Below are 21,775 nucleotides of genomic sequence, written 5' to 3'. Positions count from 1 at the left end.
TATATTTCTAATCCAGAGGAATCTATCCCCGCAGTACTATCACTACTAGATCAGTTTAGTGTTTTTTCTGGCTATAGATTAAATTTTAATAAGAGCAAACTTTTTCCATTATATATGCAAACCCCAAGTTATAGGCAATTACCTTTTAGATTGGTAACTGACTATTTTATGTGTTTAGGTATTAAAATTACGAAGAAACATAAGGACTTATTTAAAGCTAATCTATTGCCTTTAATTGACCATGTTAAACAATTATTTACTAAATGGTCCCCACTGTCTTTATCATTGGTAGGCTGAATTAATGCGGTTAAGATGAATATTTTACCAAAATTTTTATATTTATTTCAAGCGATTCCAACTTTCGTCCCGAAATCTATTTTTGACACCATTGATTCTAAAATTCTTTCATATATTTGGCAGAATAGAAACCCAAGGTTAAGTAAGAAATATTTACAAAAACTAAAAAAGGATGGTGGTATGGCCCTGCCTAACTTTAGATTATATTATTGGGCACTTAATATCAGATATCTAATTTTTTGGATACAAGATTCAGATGTAATTCAATGTCCCAATTGGATACACCTTGAGCACCAATCAGTACTTGGATTTTCATTAGTTTCTATTTTAGGAGCTTCACTCCCTTTTGCACTTACCAAATTAAGCAAACATATGATTAACCCAATTGTTAAACATACAATACGAATATGGTTTCAATTTCATAAATTTTTTGGATTGAATAAATTTAATTTGTCAAGTCCCATTCAATCTAATTTTTTCTCTCATCCATCCAGAGTTGATTCAGCATTTTCCATATGGAGAAGGAAGGGAATAGTATGTTTTCGTGATCTATTCATTGATAACTGTTTTTCATCTTTTGAACAATTGTCTAACAAATACAATTTGCCTAGATCACACTCTTCGATATTTGCAGATTAGAAATTTTTTGAAAGCTACTATACCCTCTTTTCCCACACATTACAAAACTGAAATTACGGAAAAAATTTTAGGTCTTAATCGTTATCAGAAGGGCTTGATAACAATAATCTATGATTTAATTATGAAAATACGTCCAGAATCACTGGACAAAATTAAGAATAAATGGGAAAGTGAACTCCAGACATCGATACCTACAGAGACATGGAAGAAAATTCTTCATTTAGTTAATACATCTTCAATGTGTGCCAGACACTCGTTGATACAGTTTAAGGTAGTTCACAGGACCCATATGTCAAAGGATAAGCTAGCCCGTTTTTATCACCATATAAATCCTATAAGTGACAGATGTAAATCGAATGTGGCTTCTCTGACACATATGTTTTGGTCCTGTCCTCTTTTGGAAAAATTTTGGAAAGACATTTTTAACATTATCTCAACTGTATTGAATATTGATTTACAACCTCACCCTATCACTGCAATTGTTGGATTACCAAGGATAGAGTCTGGCCATTTATCTGCTTCCGCTAACCGTATGATTGCCTTTGTCACATCAATGGCTAAACGATCCATTTTGCTTAAATGGAAGGATTCAATCCCCCCTACTACTTTTCAATGGTTTTCTCAAACTATATCATGTTTAAACTTGGAAAAAATTAGGAGTGGTACTGTTGATCCTTCGCTTAAATTTGAAGATATTTGGAGTCCATTTATCCAATATTTTCACATGATATAGATCCCCTTTCAATAACTTTCTAATTTAAAGGAACGGAGTTGACGACATAATATTGCTCTGTTTTTACTGAGAAATTTCAGTTGTCTTTTTTTTCTTTTTTTTTGTTCTTTTTTGAAATGTTTTCTGTTTAGCTTGATATATTGTTTATAATTTTTCTTATTGATTTGGGGATTTTTTCTTTCTTTTATATATATAATAAATCTTTTCCTTTCCTTTCTTTTATATTTATATTCATTTACTAAGAGATCGTGGGATCCACAGATTTTTTTTTATATTTTATTGTTCTTTATGATTATCTATGCCATGATTGTTCTCCTGATCTCTTTGTATTACATGTACAAACATTGATGTTATATATTAATCTGTATTAATTTGAAAACTAATAAAAAGATTGAAAAAGAAAGACATTGGTGAGGCCAAATTTGTAGTATTGTGTACAGTTCTGGTCACCTAACTATAGGAAGGATATCAGTAAGATTGAAAGAGTGCAGAGGAGATTTACTAGAATGTTGCCAGGTCTTCAGGAGTTGAGTTACAGGGAAAGATTGAACAGGTTAGGGCTTTATTCCTTGGAGCGCAGAAGAATGAGGGGAGATTTGATAGAGGTTTACAAAATTATGAGGGGTATAGACAGAGTAAATGCGAGTAGGCTCTTTCCACCTAGATTAGGTGAGATAAGTACGAGAGGACATGGCTTTAGGGTGAAAGGGGGAAGATTTAGGGGGAACATTAGGGGGAACTTCTTCACTCAGAGAGTGGTGGGTGTGTGGAACGAGCTGCCATCTGATGTAGTAAATGCGGGCTCACTCTTAAGAATAAATTGGATAGATACATGGATGGGAGAGGTCTGGAGGGTTATGGACTGGGTGCAGGTCAATGGGACTAGCAGAATAAAGTTTTGGCACAGACTAGAAGGGCCGAATGGCCTGTTTACTGTGCTGTAGTGTTCTATGGTTCTATGGTTCCATGGAAGCCCACAAAGTCACAGGGAAAAGGTGCAACCACCTTTCTGTCGGAATTAAACCTGGGTCTCTGAAACTGCAAATTAGCTGCTCTACCAGCTGTGCCACTGTGCTGGTCCAATGCTGTAGCTTCACGTTTGTTTGGTTTCTTTCACATGACGATACATCCCAAGGCACTACGCAGGAACATCACCAACAACCGCTGGTCGGGAGTATACGTGGGGGTATGAGGCAGACGATCAATAGCCACGAGGTTTTAAGGAGAGTCTTAAAGGACAAAATACAATTAGAGAGGTGGAAAACCGTGCACTTTCAAGTTAAAGCACGGCTGCTTCTATTGGAGCAATTAAAGTTTGGAATTTAAGAGGGCAGAATTGGAGGAGGACTGCAGGTGATTCCAGAAATAGGGACGGGTTGGGGTAAATCCATTCAAGTCTGCCTCCTTGTGCATAAAATAGTGGAGATCAGAGCCAGGTGAGGGAGAGTAATGGGCAGCAAAGGTGGGGGTGAAGATTTGGTTCAGCTGGTTAGTTGCTGCAGGAAATGATGGTGGGAGAGGAAGGCCCCAAGCTTGACAGCTGAGATTTTGAAAGACACTGTTTGTTTCTTGGAAAAGGGCTTCACCTGGGGAAAATGCAAAAGCATCTCCCCCGATAATACTGCAAACTAATCAATGATTCAACTGAACGTTAAAGCTAGTTTGTCAAATAATGAGCTTACAGTGCAGGACAGTGTCCTTGATGTGGCTCACTCCTCTACTGGCAAACCAGTTCTGCCCAGTTCTACACTGAAGCATCTAGATCAACAACAAAGCGCAGTTGGTCACATGCCGTCACCTTCAGCAAGTGTTTCACAGCTGGCTTCAGTGTAGTTTTGGTGTACACTGACAACATGTGATACATTGGTTTCAACTGCCCTGCCTTATGATTGATGGTTTATTTCAAGAGGATATCACACTGCTCTCAATTCAGTTTCAAATGTCACTGACTGTCGCTGCACCTACAGCCATCGCTGGGTGAAACAAAATACTTCCTCAGATCATTCTTACTCCTCACCTTAAATCTATGCATTCTGGTCTCAAAATTCTTTGCCATGGGAAAAGTTCTTCCTATCTCTGCCTCTCATAATTTTGTACACATCGATCAGGATCTCCCGTGGCTTCCTCACATCCAACAACAACAGACCCAGCCTCTCCAGTCTCTCCTCATAACTGACCACTCCATCCCAGGCAACATCCTGGGGAATCTCAGTGCAATCACCTTTACCTCTTCCCTTCCTATCATCTAGGGATCCAAACACATCTTCTAGGTGATTTTACTGGTACTTCTTCCAGTACAGAGTACTGCTTTCGGTGCTCAGAATGTCTCCACTACACTGGGGAAACCAAATGACGATTGGGTGGCTGCCCTGCAGAACACCTCCGTTCGGTCTGCAGGGATGACCCTGTGCCTCCAGGTATTGGCCTCCTCATCCTCTGGCTTGGCACAGCAGAGCCTTCAACACTCAATATTTCCAGTTGTTAATCGGAACTGGTGATTTCTGATGAAAGGTCATCAACCTGAAACATGAACTTTGTTCTCCAGACTTACCTGACCTGTTGAATATTCTCAGCAGTCTCTTCTATTTCAGAGTTCAACAGATGCTTTGTTTTGTAGCCCACAGTTCCCATATTATACTTCACGTATTTCCTTAAACCACAGGAGGAGGCTATTTGGCTGACTGATTCTTTGCCAGGTCTCGGAGTAATTCCATCTTTCATGTTCCCCCCTTATTTCCCTGTAACATTTTCTCTCTCACATGCCCAGTACATATTTTTCTCTCTTTCTGTCCTTATTCATTTCCTAGTTACATCTCCTGCAAACAGATCATCTTCAACGGGCTTTCACCACCCTCCCTCAGCCAACACCACCACCACTTGCATCTTTCAGTCTCTTCTGATCTCCAGTTCTAGTTCTGATGAAAGGTCTTCAAACTGAAATGTTAACGCTGCATCTCACTCCGTAGATGCTGTCTGACCTGACGAGTATCTCCAGCACTTTCTGTTGTTTTATTTCTGTCCAGTTCTGCACTGGAACTGTTCTCTGTCTCCACAACACACATAGCAGCTGTAACTCTAGGTGCCTACCCTTCCAAACACATGGTCCTTAACGTTGCTGGATGTTAGATGGTTCCTTTGACGTTGCTGGATCCTTTTAGATGTGCCTTTTGAAAACTTCACATACAAAATCAATCAAAAGACTTTCATCAATCTCTTTTTCAACATCAAAGAACCTTACCAAATTAGTTAAATGTGATTTCTCCTTTACCAATCCCTCCATTTCTTTCATTAGTTTGTCTGTTTTTAACAAATCCTAGCCAAGACCTTTTGTTTAGAAACAGGTGTGCAATGCTTCAGTCCCCAGGTGGTCTGAAACCAGTCCGAAAGGAGTGAAAGATGACAGCCAGTGACAGTACAATTTCTGCTCATGTGTCCCTATGGTGCATCCTATCTGGATTAAGTGATTTTACTCCTTTGAGCTCAACCAACTATTTTTGTGCATTTTTAAAATCTATTTTCTATCTTATCCAATCCTGCTGCCTCCTCCTGCTGCATTTGCAGCCTCCATGTCTTCTTTTTGATGCCTATTTTGACTCCCTTTGAGTATTTTTGTGCCTGTAAAAGATATTTCAGTTTTCTCTTATGCTGTCTGCTGAACTATTTTTGCGTTATCTGTTTTTTCTGTCTCCGCACTCATGTTCCCCACTCTGCTGAGGATCAGGATAACCAGGATCACCCTCCCACAGGGCAGCGATGGTTGAGACAAAGGGAATATTTCTGATATGCCGCATCCATCCATTCCTTCCCCACACTCTATGCAACCTAAAACCAACTCGTTTTCTCCCTTTTCCAGTCCTGATGACGGATCTTCAACCTGAAACATTAACTCTGTTTTTCTCTCTCCACATTTGCTGCCTGGCCTGCTGAGTTTTTCCAGCATTTACTGTCCTTCCATCCGTCTCGCATCACTTCCTGGGACATTGCTCCCTTCCTCGACAGGACAGAAGCTCACCGATCATGGACGTCCTCTTGCATTCCGGTAATACTGACTTCCCTATCTGCCTTGAGCCTGACCGCTGTTATTCCCACCGTATCACAGTCCCCTTTGTAGCTCTGCTCACCATGTAGCACTTAACACAAAGGCTCCATTGACCTCTGAAGAATCATTGGGGAAAGGAGGGCACTAGATCAGAAGAAAAGGGAGCAGAAGTAGGCCATTCAGCCCGTCGAGTCTGCTCCATGAGCTAAAGAAAAAGAAAAAAAGAAAAAGAAACTATTCCTTTCTAGCCCCAATTTCCAGCCTTATCCCCATATCCCTTGATACCTTGACTAATTAGATACCTATCTATCTCCTCCTTAAATGCCTCCAATGATCGGGCCTCCACTGCTGTACGTGGCAAAGAATTCCGTAAATTCACTACTCTCTGGCTAAAGAAATTTCTCCTTATCCCTGTTTTAAACCGGTACCCTCTAATTCTAAGATTGTGCCCTCTGGTCCTGGACTCACCCACCAAGGGAAACAGCTTGGCCACATCTACTCTGTCCAGTCCTTTCAACATTTTAAGTGTCTCTAGGAGGTCCCCTCTCATTCTTCTGTACTCCAGTGAGTACAGTCCAAGAGCCGACAAATGCTCATCATATGTAAGCCCTTTCATTCCGGGAGTCATCCTCGTAAATCTCCTCTGAACCCTCTCCAACATCAGCACATCCTTCCTAAGATATGGGGCCCAAAACTGCACACAGTATTCCAAATGAGGCCTCACCAGTGCCCCGTAGAGCCTCATCAACACATTCCTACTTTTATACACTATACCTCTTGAAATGAATGCCAACATAGCATTTGCTTTCTTTACCACCGATCCGACCTGGTGGTTAACCTTTAGGGTATCCTGCACGAGTACCCCGAGTCCCTTTGTACTTCTGTACTTTGAATTTTCTCCCCTTCTAGATAATAATCTGCCCGTTTATTTCTGTTTCCAAAGTGTACAACGGCACATTTCTCAACATTGAATCTCATCTACCATTTCCTTGCCCATTCTCCTAAACTATCTAGGTCTCTCTGCAACCTTCCTGTCTCTTCAATACTCCCTACTCCTCCACCTATCTTGGTGTCGTCTGCAAACTTAGCCACAAAACCATTTACTCCATCATCCAAATCATTAATGTACAAAGTAAAAAGAAGTGGCCCCAACACCGACCTCTGCGGAACCCCACTAGTAACCGGTAGCCAACCAGAACAGGATCCCTTTATTCCCACCCTTTGCTTCCTGCCAACCGGCCAATGCTCTACCCATTCTGTTATCCTACCTGTAATTCCATGACCTCTCATCTTATTAATCAGTCTCTTGTGCGGCACCTTGTCAAAGGCCTTTTGAAAGTCTAAATACACAACACCTACTGCCTCTCCCTTATCCACCCTACCTGAGATTTCCTCAAAAAACTCCAATAGGTTAGTCAGGCAGGATCTTCCCTTCACCAAACCATGCTGGTTTGGACCTATCTTGCCTTGCACCTCTAGGTATTCCATAACCTCATCCTTGAGGATCAATTCCAATAACTTCCCCACCACCGATGTCAGACTAATAGGTCTGTAATTTCCTTTATGCTGCCTCCCACCTTTCTTATACAGCGGAACTACATTTGCGACCCTCCAGTCTTCTGGAACCATGCTGGAGTCTATCGATTCCTGGAAAATTATCACCAATGCCTCTGCTATCTCTAAAGCCACCTCCTTCAGAACCCAGGGATGCACCTCATCCGGTCTGGGAGACTTATCAGTCTTTAGTCCATTTAGCTTTCCTAGCACCTTCTCTCTAGTAATCTTAACTGAACTCAGTTCCATCCCTTGAGACACCTGACTATCCGGTATATTGCTGATGTCCTCCACAGTGAAGACCGATGCAAAATACTCATTTAGTTCCTCTGCCATCTCTTTATCATCCATTATAATCTCTCCCGCACCACTTTCACACTAGATCTGTCCCAGAATCCTTGTTCAAACTCTCCTCTCCTTCCATATAAAATAATCAGTAACACACCAGGTTAGAGGAAGGCTGATCTGGCACTGACCTTTTGACCCTGGTGCCCCTCTCACGGTGAACATGTGGTCATCTTGTGGCTTTGGTTGCACATCAGGGCCTGATGTCGTGTTGTCTGTTGGTGCCACATTCCATTCAGCAGGCCCCATTCCTTGCATCTCCAACATCTGGAGTAACACATGGGCTGAAGTTAGTTTCACGTATCGGATGCAATAAAATCAAAGAAAACCAGAGGTATTCGGCAGGTCAGGCAGCATCTGTGGAGAGAGAAGCACCTCTCATGGTAGGTTTATGGTTAAGGGGAAGCATGAGGGGGAGTCAAGGAGTTACATCCAGCCTCTGCACGAGAGTATCAGGTTCACCAAACTTCACAATGCAGCCTTCTCAGCTAGTCTGTTGGAGGTGCTGGGCTGGACGTCACGAAGCGGGGTGTTGATGGATCAGTGGGGGAGGCGGGGAAGGGGAGGGGGGCTAAGTCAAAGTGGACGAGCAGAACATTGAGGTGGTCAATTTAAAGCTGAGCTCGCACTGGAAAGATCCCGAGAGACTGAGGCCAAAGGGAAGGGTGCAAGGGAGCTGAGAATTCTGAAGGTGAATGGGTCCACTGTGGGCAGTAGGGATAGGGGCTTGGTGAGGGGAACACAGGGCTGGGAGGGAACTCTTGGTCAAAGAAGACGGCACTGAGGTGATCGTGGTGAAAAAAGAATTCATTGTTATGCCAAGATTGAAAATGGCTGAGTTGGGGACACATGAAGATGAAGCTGAGGTCTCGGGGGAGAACTGAAGAGCTAGTGAAACCCCAGTGAGGAGTGAGATTGGAAGGAAGGGGTGGGGGGGTGGCGGGAAAGTGAAGGGGAAGGAAAATCTTCAGAGCATTGGTGTCCAATGGCTGTTGAAGCGTCTGGTCCCCAACACCTGAAAGGGGGGAGAAAGGGTTTTAATTGAAGCACCAAATGAGGGGACTGGAAATTGGACGGACCTGGAAGAGGAGGAGCCACTGCCACTGAGGAGGGGCTGTGAGCAGCGAGACGCGGCGTTGAACACAGGTCTCGGGGCAAATGCTGAACATTGCTGGAATTCACACAGAACAAGTCAGAGCCGGAGGCGTCACTGGGAAAGAGGTGGCTGTAGAAGTGAGTTAGGGAGACACCTGGTGAAAGTCAGGAAAAGAGGATGCAAAGGTGAATGAGGTAAGAGAAGCAAACAGGAATCCTGCTGAGGAGAACGTTCACAAAATGGGAACTCCTGGAATGACAGTACGGAGCCAAAATATGGTGGATCTGGAAATCTGAAGTAGAGGGAAACACTCAGCAGGTCAGGTAGCACCTGGAGAGGGAAACAGAGTTAACATTACAGGTTCTTCCCTCACAAAGGGAAAATATTAAAGATAAAACAATATCTACAGTACAGGGAAATACTGCTGGGGAAGTGGAATGGGAGGACGGAACGGGATGGAATACCATGGAGAATAGATGACAGAGATCTGAGGGAGTATGGCAATGGGTGGTTCTGGGGCACAATCAACAGAACCAGTAGAGGCGGAATCACCATCTGAAGTTACTGAACACCATTCAGAGGACAAGGTGCTCATCCCTGAGTTTACGCTGAGATGTGTTGGACAGCACAAGAGGCCGAGGACACAGAGACTGGCGGTTTGTTGGGGCAACAGAGGATTAATGCAGTGTGGGATAAGCCGCACTGATAACAAGCCCTGCCCACAAAACCTCTTCGCCATTGCTGCAGCCAATCCCTGGCAGCAGGCAGGGCCTGAGGTGGGGCCCAGCTGGGAGACAAAGACTGACATGGCTGTGTGTGGGTGGAGGGAAATGCATAGAAGGAGAGCAGCAAAGAGGATCAGAAGGATGGAGAAGTAGGGAGGGAGGAAGAGGGAGGGGCTGGGCAAGAGGGCAAGGGGAGGAGGAAGGGTTGAAGGGCAAGAGAGGGGGAAAGAGAGGGAGAAATGGAGATGGAGGAATCTCCGGCTTCCTCTTAAATGCATCTGTTCTATTTGCCTCTAACCCTCCCCGCGCTGGTGAGTTCCACACTCTCACTGCTCTTTAGGTAAACTTGTCTTCTAAATTCCCCATTGGATGTCTTGGTAATGCTGATGACCTCTGTTCAATGCCCCACAAAGGGAAACCTTCTCCCTGTGTCCATAAAGACCTCTATTGCATCACTCCTCAGCCTGCATTTCTCAAGAGAAATGAGGCCTTATCTGCTCAACCTTCCCTGATATACGCACGGTAGCGTAGCGGTTAGCGCAGCGCTATTACAGCACCAGCGATCGGGGTTGGATTCCCGTCGCTGTCTGCAAGGAGTTTGTACGTTCTCCCATGTCTGCATGGGCTTCCTCCGGGTGCTCCGGTTTCCTCCCACATTGCAAAGACGTATGGGTAGGTTAATTGGGTTTAAAATGGGTGGTGTGGACTCGTTGGGCCGGAAGGGCCTGTTACCACGCTGTAAGTAAAATTTAAAATTTAAAAAAGATTTAAATTTAAAAATTTAAAAATTTTTTCACATCAGCTACATAAATCTCCTCTGTGCTCTCCACTGCCTCTGATCACATTTTATTATATAACCAATAGTCCAGGGCCAATCCAAGATCTGATATAGATTTCATGCAACTTCTCTGCTTTTCAATCCCATCTCTCTAGAGATACCTTCACACTTGCATTGTTTTCTTTAAGGCCTTGTTAACCTTTCAGTGTTTGGTGTATTTCTACTCAGAGGTCCATTTGTTCCTGTACTCCCCAAAACTCGTACCTTCTTAGAAATAAATAACCTCCCTCTACTCCATAACACGGGCAGGCACAGTAGTGTAGCAGTTAGCATTACGCTTTACAGTGCCAGCGACCCGGGTTCAATTCTGACCGCTGTCTGTAGGGAGTTTGTACGTTCTCCCTGTGTCTGCGTGGGTTTCCTACGGGTGCTCCGGTTTCCTCCCACATTCTGAAGATGTACAGGTTAGGAAGTTGTGGGCATGTTATGTTGGCACTGGAAGCGTGGCGACACTTGTGGGCTGTCCCCAGAACACTCTACGCAAAGATGCATTTCACTGTGTGTTTCAATATACATGTGACTAATAATGATATCTTATCTTATAACAACTGTGGTACTAACCACAGAGCTAAAAGGAGGGACCAGGTCCTGCAAAATGTACTTAGGAGCTACATAGCAGATTAACAAGCAGGATCTCAAAGGTTGCAATCTCTGGATCAAATCGAGAGTATTGGATTTGGAGGATATGTCAGATGAATGTGTGGCTAAAGAGATGTTGGGGAAGAGAGAGCTTTAGATTTCTGGGACCATTTCTGGGGGAGGTGAGACCTGTACAAGTTGCATGGGTTGTGCCTAAACCAGAATGATTGGGAAGTTTGGTAGTGTTGTTGGGGAGAGTCATAAACCAATTTGGCAGGGGAATGAAGCACTGAGCAGATGTACAGTAGTGGAGGAGGTTCAGCCAAATATAGAGGAAAGACTAAATCCGTCCAGTAGGCTGAGCAGACATGGGCATGATAAAGCACAGACGGGGAACGGAAAGCATCCACTTTAATGCAAGGAACCTGACCAGTAAGGCAGATGAGCTGAGAGTGTTGTTCAGCTCATGGGAATATAATATTGCAGATATCACAGAGACATAGTTGAAGGAAGGGCAGGGTACAGAACGTTCAGGTGTGATAGGAGGCGGTGTGAAAAAGGAGGGGGCTTTGCAATAATGATTAGAGAGTCTGTTACTGTGGTGATGAGGAAGGATATTCTAGAAGGCTTCTCAACTTAGGCCATATCAAAGAGGGGACAATCACACAGCTGGGGGGTATATGACTGGCCATTGAATAGTCAGCGGGAGATAGAGGAGCAGGTATGCAGGTGAATCACAGAGAGGTTATAGAATGGGAAATTTCAACTTCCTCAACATTTACTGGGACTGCCCTAGTGTTACAGGTTGGGGTTGGAGGAGTAGGTGTTGTTGTGAAGTTAAAGTGCATCTGGAATCGGTTTTTGAGCCAGTACATAGAGAAGAGGCAGTACTACAATTAATCTTAGGAATGTAGCCAGGCTGGTGGTTGAAGTGCGAGTGGGACAGCATCTTGGACATAATGGGCAATGCTTCAGAAGAATGAGAGGGGATCTCACAGATACCTACAAAATTCGAAGAAGACTAGACAGATTGGAAGCAGGAAGAATGTTCCTGATGGCTAGGTAAGGCCCTAGGGAGTGTTGTAGAACAGAGGGACCCAGGCGTACAAGTACATGGTTCCCTGAAAGTGGCATCACAAGTAGAAGTAGATGTCGCAGTGATGGCCTGTTCTTCATCACAGGGTGGTGAAGAAGGCGTTTGGCACGCTGGCCTTTATCAGTCGGGGAACTGAGTAGAAGTTGGGACATTATGCCTCATTCGGAATATTGTGTTCAGTTTTGGTCACCCTGCTACAGGATAGATGCCATTAAGCTGGAAAGAGTGCAGAGGAGAATTACGAGAATGTTGTTGGGACTCGAGGGACTGAGTTATGGAGAGAGGTTGAGCAGGTTGGGATTTTATTCATTGGAGCATAGGAGAATGAGGGGTGATCTTATAGAGGTGTATAAAATCATGGGGGTCATAGATAGAGTCAATGCGCAGTCTTTTTCCCAAGTCTGGGGAATCAAGAACGAGAGGGCATAGGTTTAAGGTGAGGGGGAGAGATTTAATGGGAAACTGAGGGGCAACTTTTTCACCCAGAGGGTAGTCAGTATATGGAACGAGCTACCCAGAGGAAGTGGTTGAGGCAGGTACATTAACATTTAAAACGCACTTAGACAGGTACATGGATAGGAAAGGTTTAGAGGGATACAGGCCAAACATGGGCAAATGGGACTAGCTCAGATGGGAATCTTGGTCGGCATGGACCAGTTGGGCCGAAGGGCCTGTTTCTGTGCTGTATGTCTCTATGACTCTATGGCTGGGGAGGCCATGACTCAAGGTCACAGTCTAAGGAATCAGCTGTTTAAGTCAGAGGTGAGGAGAAATTTCTTCTCTCAGATTGGTGAACCTGTGTAAACCACAGAAAGCAGTTGAAGCCAAATCATTAAATACATTCAAAGAGTTAGATATTGTCCTTAGGGCTGGAGGGATCAAGGGATAGGGAAAGAAAGCAGGAACACCATAGTGAAGACCTGACTGTACTGGAGAGGGTGAAGGGGAGATTCACCAGGATATTGATCCTGGGGTGGAGTGTTCTGCCAAGGGGAAAGACTGGATAGGCCGTTACCTCTTCAAAATCTTGAATAATCCATCCTCTTCTGCTTTCAAGGCAAGAATAACTACAGAGAGAAACTGACTCAGTGCTCTGGGCATGACCCTTGGACAGGTGGCAGGTGGAACTTACACTGATGATCTCTCTATATCCTTCCACTTATGATTTTTCAACTGATCCACACTATCTCACCTCCTGAGTAACAAAGGCTAACCTGGCACTCCTCCCTAACGTTCTGCTGTACGTTCAAGCCTTGAATCCCGGGTATAACCCATCTTCCCTCTAGGCCTCTCCTGAACACATGATGAAGAACAGGCCATCACTGCGACATCTCCACTCCCCTCCCATACTTACTTTCCCATGACTGCTTCCATGACGGTGCACACCAGCCTAGTTCCCTTACATGGAGCAAATATGAAACAACTACTGTTAAATAGTTCACTTACTTTCATCTCCAGACTGTGTAATCTCTCCTGTAGTTCAATAAATTTTGTACAGTTCATACATTCTGAAAATGAAATTAAATAATTAATTACATGTATAAAACAATGGAAGATGCATCAGTGAATTTTCATCAGACACAGTGGAGCAGATTGTGACTTTCTGTAAATCTAAAATCCACACTGGTGAATCAGTAGCTGATTTGACATTTCTCCTGATTGAAACTAAAAAAAAATTCTTCTTTCTTTAAGCTGCTGGGTGATGCTAACACAGGGAGAATAACCGGTCCTTGTGCATCACAAGGAGCAAGCTTGGACTGGTGGTGTGAAAGTAATCTGTGTATGGTGGTGCTGCAATCTTGGTGCATCAGCACATTTGCCAACAACATGTGGTAAAGCAATACCATGCTCTTGGGAAGTGACCCTGTGCTCCTGACGTCAGGTCTCCATCTATTTAACATAGTTGGGTCTTTCTGCTGGATGTTCAGCTGTGCAGGGCCCCCAGATTATCAGTACCGACTTCAGTAACCCAGTGAGAGGCAGGGGAAGTGCAACACACCTGCAATGTCAGAGCACGACTGAAATCCAGTCGGAGGGTACGTGAGAAGTTCAGGATGACAGCGATGTTCACCTCTATGGGCAGGATGGGTGTAGCTCCTCTCACAAGAGTTACAAATCTCTGCCGGGCTGTGACTCCTCCTGTGCTCCTGGGGGATAGGGTCCACCGGAAGAAGTGCTTCTTCCTCTCCTCCCTCAGGGGCCCTGGAGCATTGCCCTGCCCACCACTCCTGCAGTATGCCCAGTGGGACCAACACTCAGGGCGAGGACAACACATCTGGAAAATAACCAAGCAGCTCCCCCACTTAGCTTCAGATCCTTCTTGCTGTTATGATCCTGTACTGCCGGCTGGGAATGTTACATCCATCATTACCTTGGGGCTGAAATTTATTTTCAACAGTCAAAGTATCACTAGCTCTGGGAGCTATGAAATAGTTCTTCTCCAACATTTTTACAATATTATTGTCTTTACAGGGGAGACCCTGAGTTTCTCGGACACAGAATGAGATGAAAAGTGTAACGTCCATCAGTGGTCTGGGTGTCTGGGATCCAAAATCCCAAGGTCAATCATTTCACACACAAGCAAGGAAGAGTAAATGAAGTAAACAATCCAATGGAAATTCAAACCCAGATTGGCACTAATTAGAACAAAAGGAGGCATTAATTATTATGAATGCAAATAATCACACAACAACTCGGTGCTGATGAGACAACCAGATTTCAATTCATTGCAGTCTATGTTCCAAACAATTTTCTAAACTCTGTGTGGCTGTTTTTCATTTGAAGAATCGCTAAAAACTTAAAATATATTGATATCAAGTAACTCCATTTGACTCCAACTGATAACTGTTCATTTCATTCACTAAAACTAAAGGGTATAGGTTTAAGGTGAGAGGGGAAAGATTTAAACGGGACCTGATGGGCAACTTTTTCACACAGAGTGTGGTGGGTGTATATGGGTATATGAACTGCCAGAGGTGGGTACAATTACAATATTAAAAGACATTTGGACAGGTGCATGGATAGGAAAGGATTAGAGGGATATGGGCCAAGTGCAGGCACATGGGACTAGTTCGGGTAAGCAACTTAATCAGCACGGAGAAATTGGGCCAAAGGGCCTGTTTTTGTGCTTTGACTTTATAACCAGTGGCTAAATACAATGCCCAACGTGATTGGCTAATTAAGAAAATAATCCAGCAAGCATGTCTTCAGGTCAGGTAAATTCAGAGATCCAAAAGCACAGTGATGGAAATAGGTCCTGTCGCTGCCTGCCTTGTGGTGTAATGTGACAAGAGAGTCAGTTTCAGGATGTCATGAATATACTTGCCAATTGCTGATAGTGGGTTGGGTCATAGAGACATAGAGCACAGAAACAGGCCCTTTGGCCCACCACATTTATGTCGACCATCAAGTACTTATCTGTCATAATTCCATTTACCAGCACTTGGTCCACAGCCTGGTATGCCTTAGCAATTCAAGTGCTGATCCAGATGCTTGAGAGTACCTGCCTCTATCACCCCTCAGACAGCGTGGTCTGAAAAAGTACTTCCTTGGTTCCCCTGTAAACCTGTTACTCCTCACATATGCCCTCTGGTCTTAGACACTTCTGCCACAGGGCAAAGTTTCTTATGTTTACCCCAACTATGCCTCTCATAATTTTGTACACCTCAATCAGGTCTCCCCTCAGCCTCCTCTGCTCCAAGGAAAACAAACCAAGCCTATCCAATCTCTCCTCAGAAATAAAACACTCCATCTCAGGCAACTGTACCATCCCAGGTAGCTCCCCAGCTTCACTGAAGACCACCTGAAACAGATCTGAGGCAGGGACCTAAAGCTTGTTTAAGTTCAATTTCCTTTGTCCACTCCAAAAGCGTCCCCTTCATTCCTGATTCACAAAGACTTTGAAGAAAGACTTGACAAAGATTTTGCATGTGAGTTCAGTGACTACTGAGGATAAGAAGACAATTTACTTCCTTCTCCTTAGTGATGCTGCCCTTTCGAGGAAGACCTGTGCAGACCTCAGTATGATTAAAATTGCCTTAGCTCAGAATTCCCCATTTGCCTATTATTATAATGGGGACTCTGACCTAACACATTTACACACAAACACTGACTCACCCCCACCGGACACTCACCCACATACAGAAACATACACTTATTCACACGTGTACTCATGTGACATATATATACACTTGCACACACATTTGTAACCAAATGCACTATTGACAAGTGCACTCATATCCACACTGAAACCAAAAATACAAACTCATATGCACTCACTCTCACACAAACACACACTCACAAATGCACACACACTCAAACCAAACTACAGTTACCACAGTTACAGATATCACGACAGTTTTCTGGCCCTGTGACTAAAATGCAATGATCCACCAGTGATCCACATGGCCCCCTCACTGGGAGAAGAGCCCTATCCCACCAGCCCCCAACCAGGAGACCGGGCCTGTCACAGCCCCACTCTCTGTTCAGCTGACAGAGCCAGGAGCTAGGTCCTCGCCTCACATGGGCTCAGCACAGTGAGCTGAGCAGTGGAGCAAAGCTGCACAGCCGCTCTCTCCTCTGCTGTCTCCTGGGTTTACACGGGTATCAATGCTGCGGCCATTCCCTTTCAGGTCCTCAGACTGAAATGATTTTTATGTTATTCCACAAATGCACACCCCAGCACAAAGGAAAGCTCCATAAAAGAGGTTTCAGCATGAAACTTAGAAGTGATCTTGTCTGTCCACTTCACTTGGGGCAGTGCAGGAAATCCCTGTCCATTCAGTCCTCGGTATGAAGAGAAGCAATTAAATCTGGGTTGTAACAAAGGAAGTAAATTATAATCAATTCGTTTTTTAAAAACAGAAAATTAACATTCCCTTGGGATGAATTTCCTGGCACAACCCAGATCCACTTTGTCTCAATTGCAAAGAAAGTCTGATGTTCCACTTGATTGTTCTTCTCCAGTACTGTGGCCTTCCTCACAGTGAGTTCTGCAAACAATCTCAAGACCTTCTCAGTTTCATAGAAAAACCAAGAGACCCGAGAATGCTGAACATTGTCCCAGAGACAGTCAGCACAAAGAGAAACTTCGCCAAAGAGCCAGCCCTGTGGGCAACCTGTGTGATTTTTGCAATGCCTGACATTTCAATGCTTGTCGCCAAATAACTGCCACAGACTGGAGCCAGTCTGCAAAAGACCAAGGAAGAACCAAATTGGGTCTGGTTTCGCCATCTCCGCAAAAAGATCTGCATTTTTATATAATGTCCCACAAACCGAGGATGTACCAAATGGTTTACAGCAAGTTTAGACATGTTTCCTACACTGTAGCAAAAGTACTATAAAGTGCTTTGGAACGTCTAGAAGTTATGAAAGGTGCTGTAGAAATTTTGGCCTTTTTTGTTTATGGTAAAACTAGAATGTGAAATGAGCAATTTGTGGTCAACTGAGCTATAAAGTTGACAAAGTCTTCCTTCCTAAAGCTTTCAAACACGTAAGTTAGCTGCAAACAATAAGATGTGCAGAGATCAGCAACAGAGGCCTGGAGTAATCCTGAGGCCAGGAAGCTGAGAGTGAGCCTGACCTCCCTGGGCACAGCAATGCAGGCATGCCTGTCTGGCTGGATTTATGGTCATGGGTCTCAGTGAGGACAAGGAAGGCATTTTGTGTGGGAGCTTTAAAGATCATGGTATTGGGAGACACAGTGAGTAAAGGCCCATTGCTTTGTGAGTAAGTAAGAACCATTGTCTTTCAAACCAGAGAGATTGCAAATCCTACTACAGATGAATTTTGCATGCTGCACTACTGGTAACATCATTTAGAGGATTTACACTAAGAAAAAAAGCTGATGAGAATCAAAATCTTGCTGAAAAAAGAGGAGGCAGAATTTCTTATGGGCACTTAGGCACCTGATTTTCAACAGTGAGCACTGTTGTTTTGGGAGTTGTATGCATGACTTCCTAGCCCTGTGTTCAAAAAAGGAATAAATGGTTGTGGCCAGCATTTGAAGAGCTGCAGGTTAACATGTTGAACTGCATTATTGCTGGCCTCGGCACTGGGTCCAGGTTCTCACTGTGTGGTGTTGACAGCACCAGGTGGAATCACCTAGTGAGAATCAGAACCAGCCTGTATGGCTGGAAGCCATCCAATCCCAACCAAACAATTCACTTTGGCAGTCTCGACCCGAAACATTGACTGTCCACTTCCCTCCACCGATGCTGCCTGACCCACTGAGTTCTTCAAGCTTCTCAGTTGTTGTTCCAGGTTCCAGCACCTTCGTGTGTCTCCAGTCATTTCTGAATGCTCTTCAAAAGCTCAAGTGGACAAGGGGTAGAGACAATCCGTAACTACATGGAGTTGCTCATGGATTCCCCCTTATGAGCCATCAATCTGATTTGGCGTAACTGTAGTGCACACAACATAATAAAAGGTGTATCTGTGTGAAAATGGAATCTCATCTCCCCAGGGACCGTGCAGAGATGACTTCTACCAGTATCATGGACAGGTGCACCTGCCACCGATAGATTGGCAAAGAAGACATCTAACAGGTTTAACCCTCATTTTGGTTCACTGACTACTTGCCACAGACCCAGTCTGTTCTTCAGGATGCAGCCAGGTGGTCAGTGCTGGCGCTACCAAGCCGCTCTTGGTGATGGGCATCAAAGTTCCGCATCCCAAGTACATTCTATGTCTTTCAGTGCTTCTTCCCACAGTTGTTCAACATGAAGGAGCACCAATTTCATCAACTAAGATGAGTGTGTGTGTATGCACGCGCAGGGGGTGATAATGAGGAGGCTTCCTTGTCCATGTTTGACCTGTGTATTGTGGAGGGTCGTGGCTGTCACGTGACAGCACTGCCCCTACCTGATCAGAAGACACACCACTGTCAATCAAGGTTTGGCTCCACCCCACCCATCAGTGCACACTTGACCATTGGTCCCTTTAAGCACCATTGTACCTGGCCTTGGGCCATTGGCCTGTTTGAACTACCTGGGCCGGACCCCCCAGCCCTCCAGCAGTATAAAGAGTGCCACATGCTTGGTTCTGTCTCTGAGGGATGCCTTGTCTCAGAGCTGTGCACTGTTTAGTAGAAGTTAGGAGCATCTGCTTCATTTCAGGCTGAGTAACTGCGCTAGAGAAATTAGTTAGTATCCCTGGGAACATAGAGCCATGCCTGTACTGGGTCAAGGGGTGGCAGGTAGTGTATTGGTTTTCCTTGATTGTACCCAGTTCATTGTGTGTGTGTGTATTTTACCCTTGTTGCAATCTTCCCACGCTTGCTATCACTGGTGTGTGTGTGTGTGTGTGTGTGTGTGTGTGTGTGTGTGTGTGTATATCCTGTTACCTTTTTCCTGCATTTACCTTTGTAAATAAATCATTTAACTCCAAGGCTCTGTTCAGAGTCTTTGTCCTTTGAGACCTCGAAATTATCTCACAACAGCCTGATGCCATGAGACTTCATGTGGTCTGCCTGTATACCACTGTGCCACCACCTGGTGGCTGTGCCCTCCTGCTGTCCTGCACCTTGGGATTGAGACGGAAGAGTGGAGTGTTGTCTGTGAGGTGTGATTGTGGGAATGCAGCTCTGCGGTGCTTCTCTGGCTTGGTTGCTGGGACAGCTCTCTTCATTCATTCACTGCTCTGTGAGGACTTTGCAAGAGTTGCTGGGTGAGGATCAAGACTGTGGTGTTTGAATTCAGTGCCCATGTCGATCCCAAGTGAGCTGTTTGTTTCATTTCTCACTCTGTTTAATATTCACATTTTGATGTAATTAATTGACTTACTAGGATACTTCAGACTGCATTTACTGTAGGTCTGGATTCACACAGAAGTTAGAAAAGATAAGGATGCCAAATGTCTGTTACTGAGACTAACTTCTGTTTTAAAACATCCCCAATTAACTGAAACTAAATTCCCTATCTTTGAGATAATCATTAGTCCAAGTCTTTGGATTACTAGTCCAATAATTTCACCAGTGAATTAACCACCATGTCACCACTCCCTTCGCCAGCATTACTATTATACAGTGCTCATCTACAACATAGTCATAGAGCTATACAGCAGGGAAACAGGCCCTTTGGCCCAACTCATCCATGCTGACCACGTTGCCTAACTGAGCCTGTCTGATTTTCCTGTGTTTGGCCCATATCTCTCTAAACCTTTCCTATCCATGTACCTGTCCTAATGTCTTTTAAGTGTTTTAGATGTACCCCTCTCTACCACTTTCTCTAGCAGATTGTTTCATATACTCACCACCCTCAGCGTGAAAAAAGTTGCCCCTTAGGTCTCCTTTAAATCTCTCCCCTCTCACTTTAAACCTAAGCCCTCCAGTTTTTGGACTCCCCTACCCTGGTAAAAGTCTGTGGCTAGTCACTTTATCTATGCCCCTCATGATTTTATGAACCTCTGAGGTCACCCCTGAGCCTCCAATGCTCCAGGGAAAAATGTTATACCTTACCTAGCTTCTCCTCATAACTGAAACCCTCCAGTCCCAGTAAGATCTTCGTGCATTACTACACTGCATTACACAGGAGGAAAAAACAGCACAGTGTGTTATACTCAATTTCCAGTAATAGATCACAGTGCAATAAATTGCAAAACATATTCAATAACTAACATGCAGTGCTAAAACAAAACATGATATAATGAATACATCATTCCAATATAAATTGAACATTATACTATTTACAGATCAAACTACTTTCAACAGTCCAGTCCATGTCCACATCAAAATCACCATCCAAAAAACAATGAAATACTATAAGTGGAACATGGTTTTCCAAATAGATTGCTGTGGTCAGTATGTGTCATAGCACAAGAGAAGTCAAACCATGGTATATATTTTAACAACCAGATATAAATAAAATCATGATTGTGTCACACAGCACAGAAACAGACCCTTCAGTCCAGCATGTTCATTCTAACATCAAATGGGTACACTAATCCTCTTCAACAGCACTTGTTCTGGAGCCTTTCATGCCCTGGTGTTTCCAGTGCTCATTCAGATATTTCTTAAATGTTGTGAGAATACCCGCCTCCACCGCCCACTTCGGCATGCTTTCCAGATTCTTAGCATCCTCTGGGTGAAAAAAATTCTAAACATCTTCCCCCTTAACTTAAACATATGGTTTACTATGGGGAAAAGTTTCCTACTATCTACCCTTTGAATTTTACATGCTTCTATCAGATACACCTCTCAGCCTTCTCTGCTCTGAGGAAAACAAACTCAGCCTATACAATCTCCCCTCATAGCTGAAACAATCCACCCCAGGCAACAACCTGATGAATCTGCTCTGAACCCTCTCCGGTACAACCACGTCTTTTCTATGGTGTGGCAGCTAGAACTGTACACAGTACTCCAGCAGTGGACTAATGTTTTATAAAGTTGTAGCATATCCTTTCATTTCTTTTATTCTATGCCCTGGCTAATGAAGGTTAGCACCCCATTTGTTTGGTCCACCACCTTATTTACCTGTGCTGCCACCTTCAGAGATCCCTGGACCTGCACACCAAGGTGCCTCTGTTCCCCAGTATTCCCCAGGCTCCTGCCTTTCATTGTGTATGCCCACCCTTATTAATCCTCCCAAAGTGCATCACCGTACACTTATCAAGATTAAATTCCATCAGCCATTGCTTTGCTCAACTTATCCGATGATCAATATTGTCCTGTAGCTTAAGACTATCTTCCTCATTATCAACAACACCACCAATTTTTGTGCCATCTGTACATTTGACAATTTGTCAACTTGCCCTGGATCCCTAGGACTCTAACCTTTTGGACCAGTTTTCCATATGGTACCTTCTCAAGGGCCTTGCTGAAGTCCACAGAGACAACAT

General features: G+C 44.1%; 1 protein-coding gene across 1 annotated transcript in view; it reads right to left on the bottom strand.

The window, feature by feature from the left end:
* LOC127581517 (EMI domain-containing protein 1-like) overlaps positions 1-21,494 on the bottom strand; it is a 60,620-nt gene extending 39,126 nt beyond the window's left edge. Inside the window, exons 1-2 of the mRNA XM_052035975.1 lie at positions 21,411-21,494; positions 7,739-7,874 (exon numbers count right to left, since the gene is read on the bottom strand). Of these exons, the coding sequence (XP_051891935.1) occupies positions 7,739-7,874; positions 21,411-21,494 (220 nt within the window). The remainder of the gene's footprint in view (positions 1-7,738; positions 7,875-21,410) is intronic.
* Positions 21,495-21,775: the final 281 nt, after the last annotated feature.

This window comes from Pristis pectinata, chromosome 21, assembly GCF_009764475.1.
Source record: "Pristis pectinata isolate sPriPec2 chromosome 21, sPriPec2.1.pri, whole genome shotgun sequence".
In the NCBI taxonomy this organism is placed as follows: Eukaryota; Metazoa; Chordata; class Chondrichthyes; order Rhinopristiformes; family Pristidae; genus Pristis; species Pristis pectinata.
This window is presented reverse-complemented; position numbering and strand designations above follow the sequence as displayed.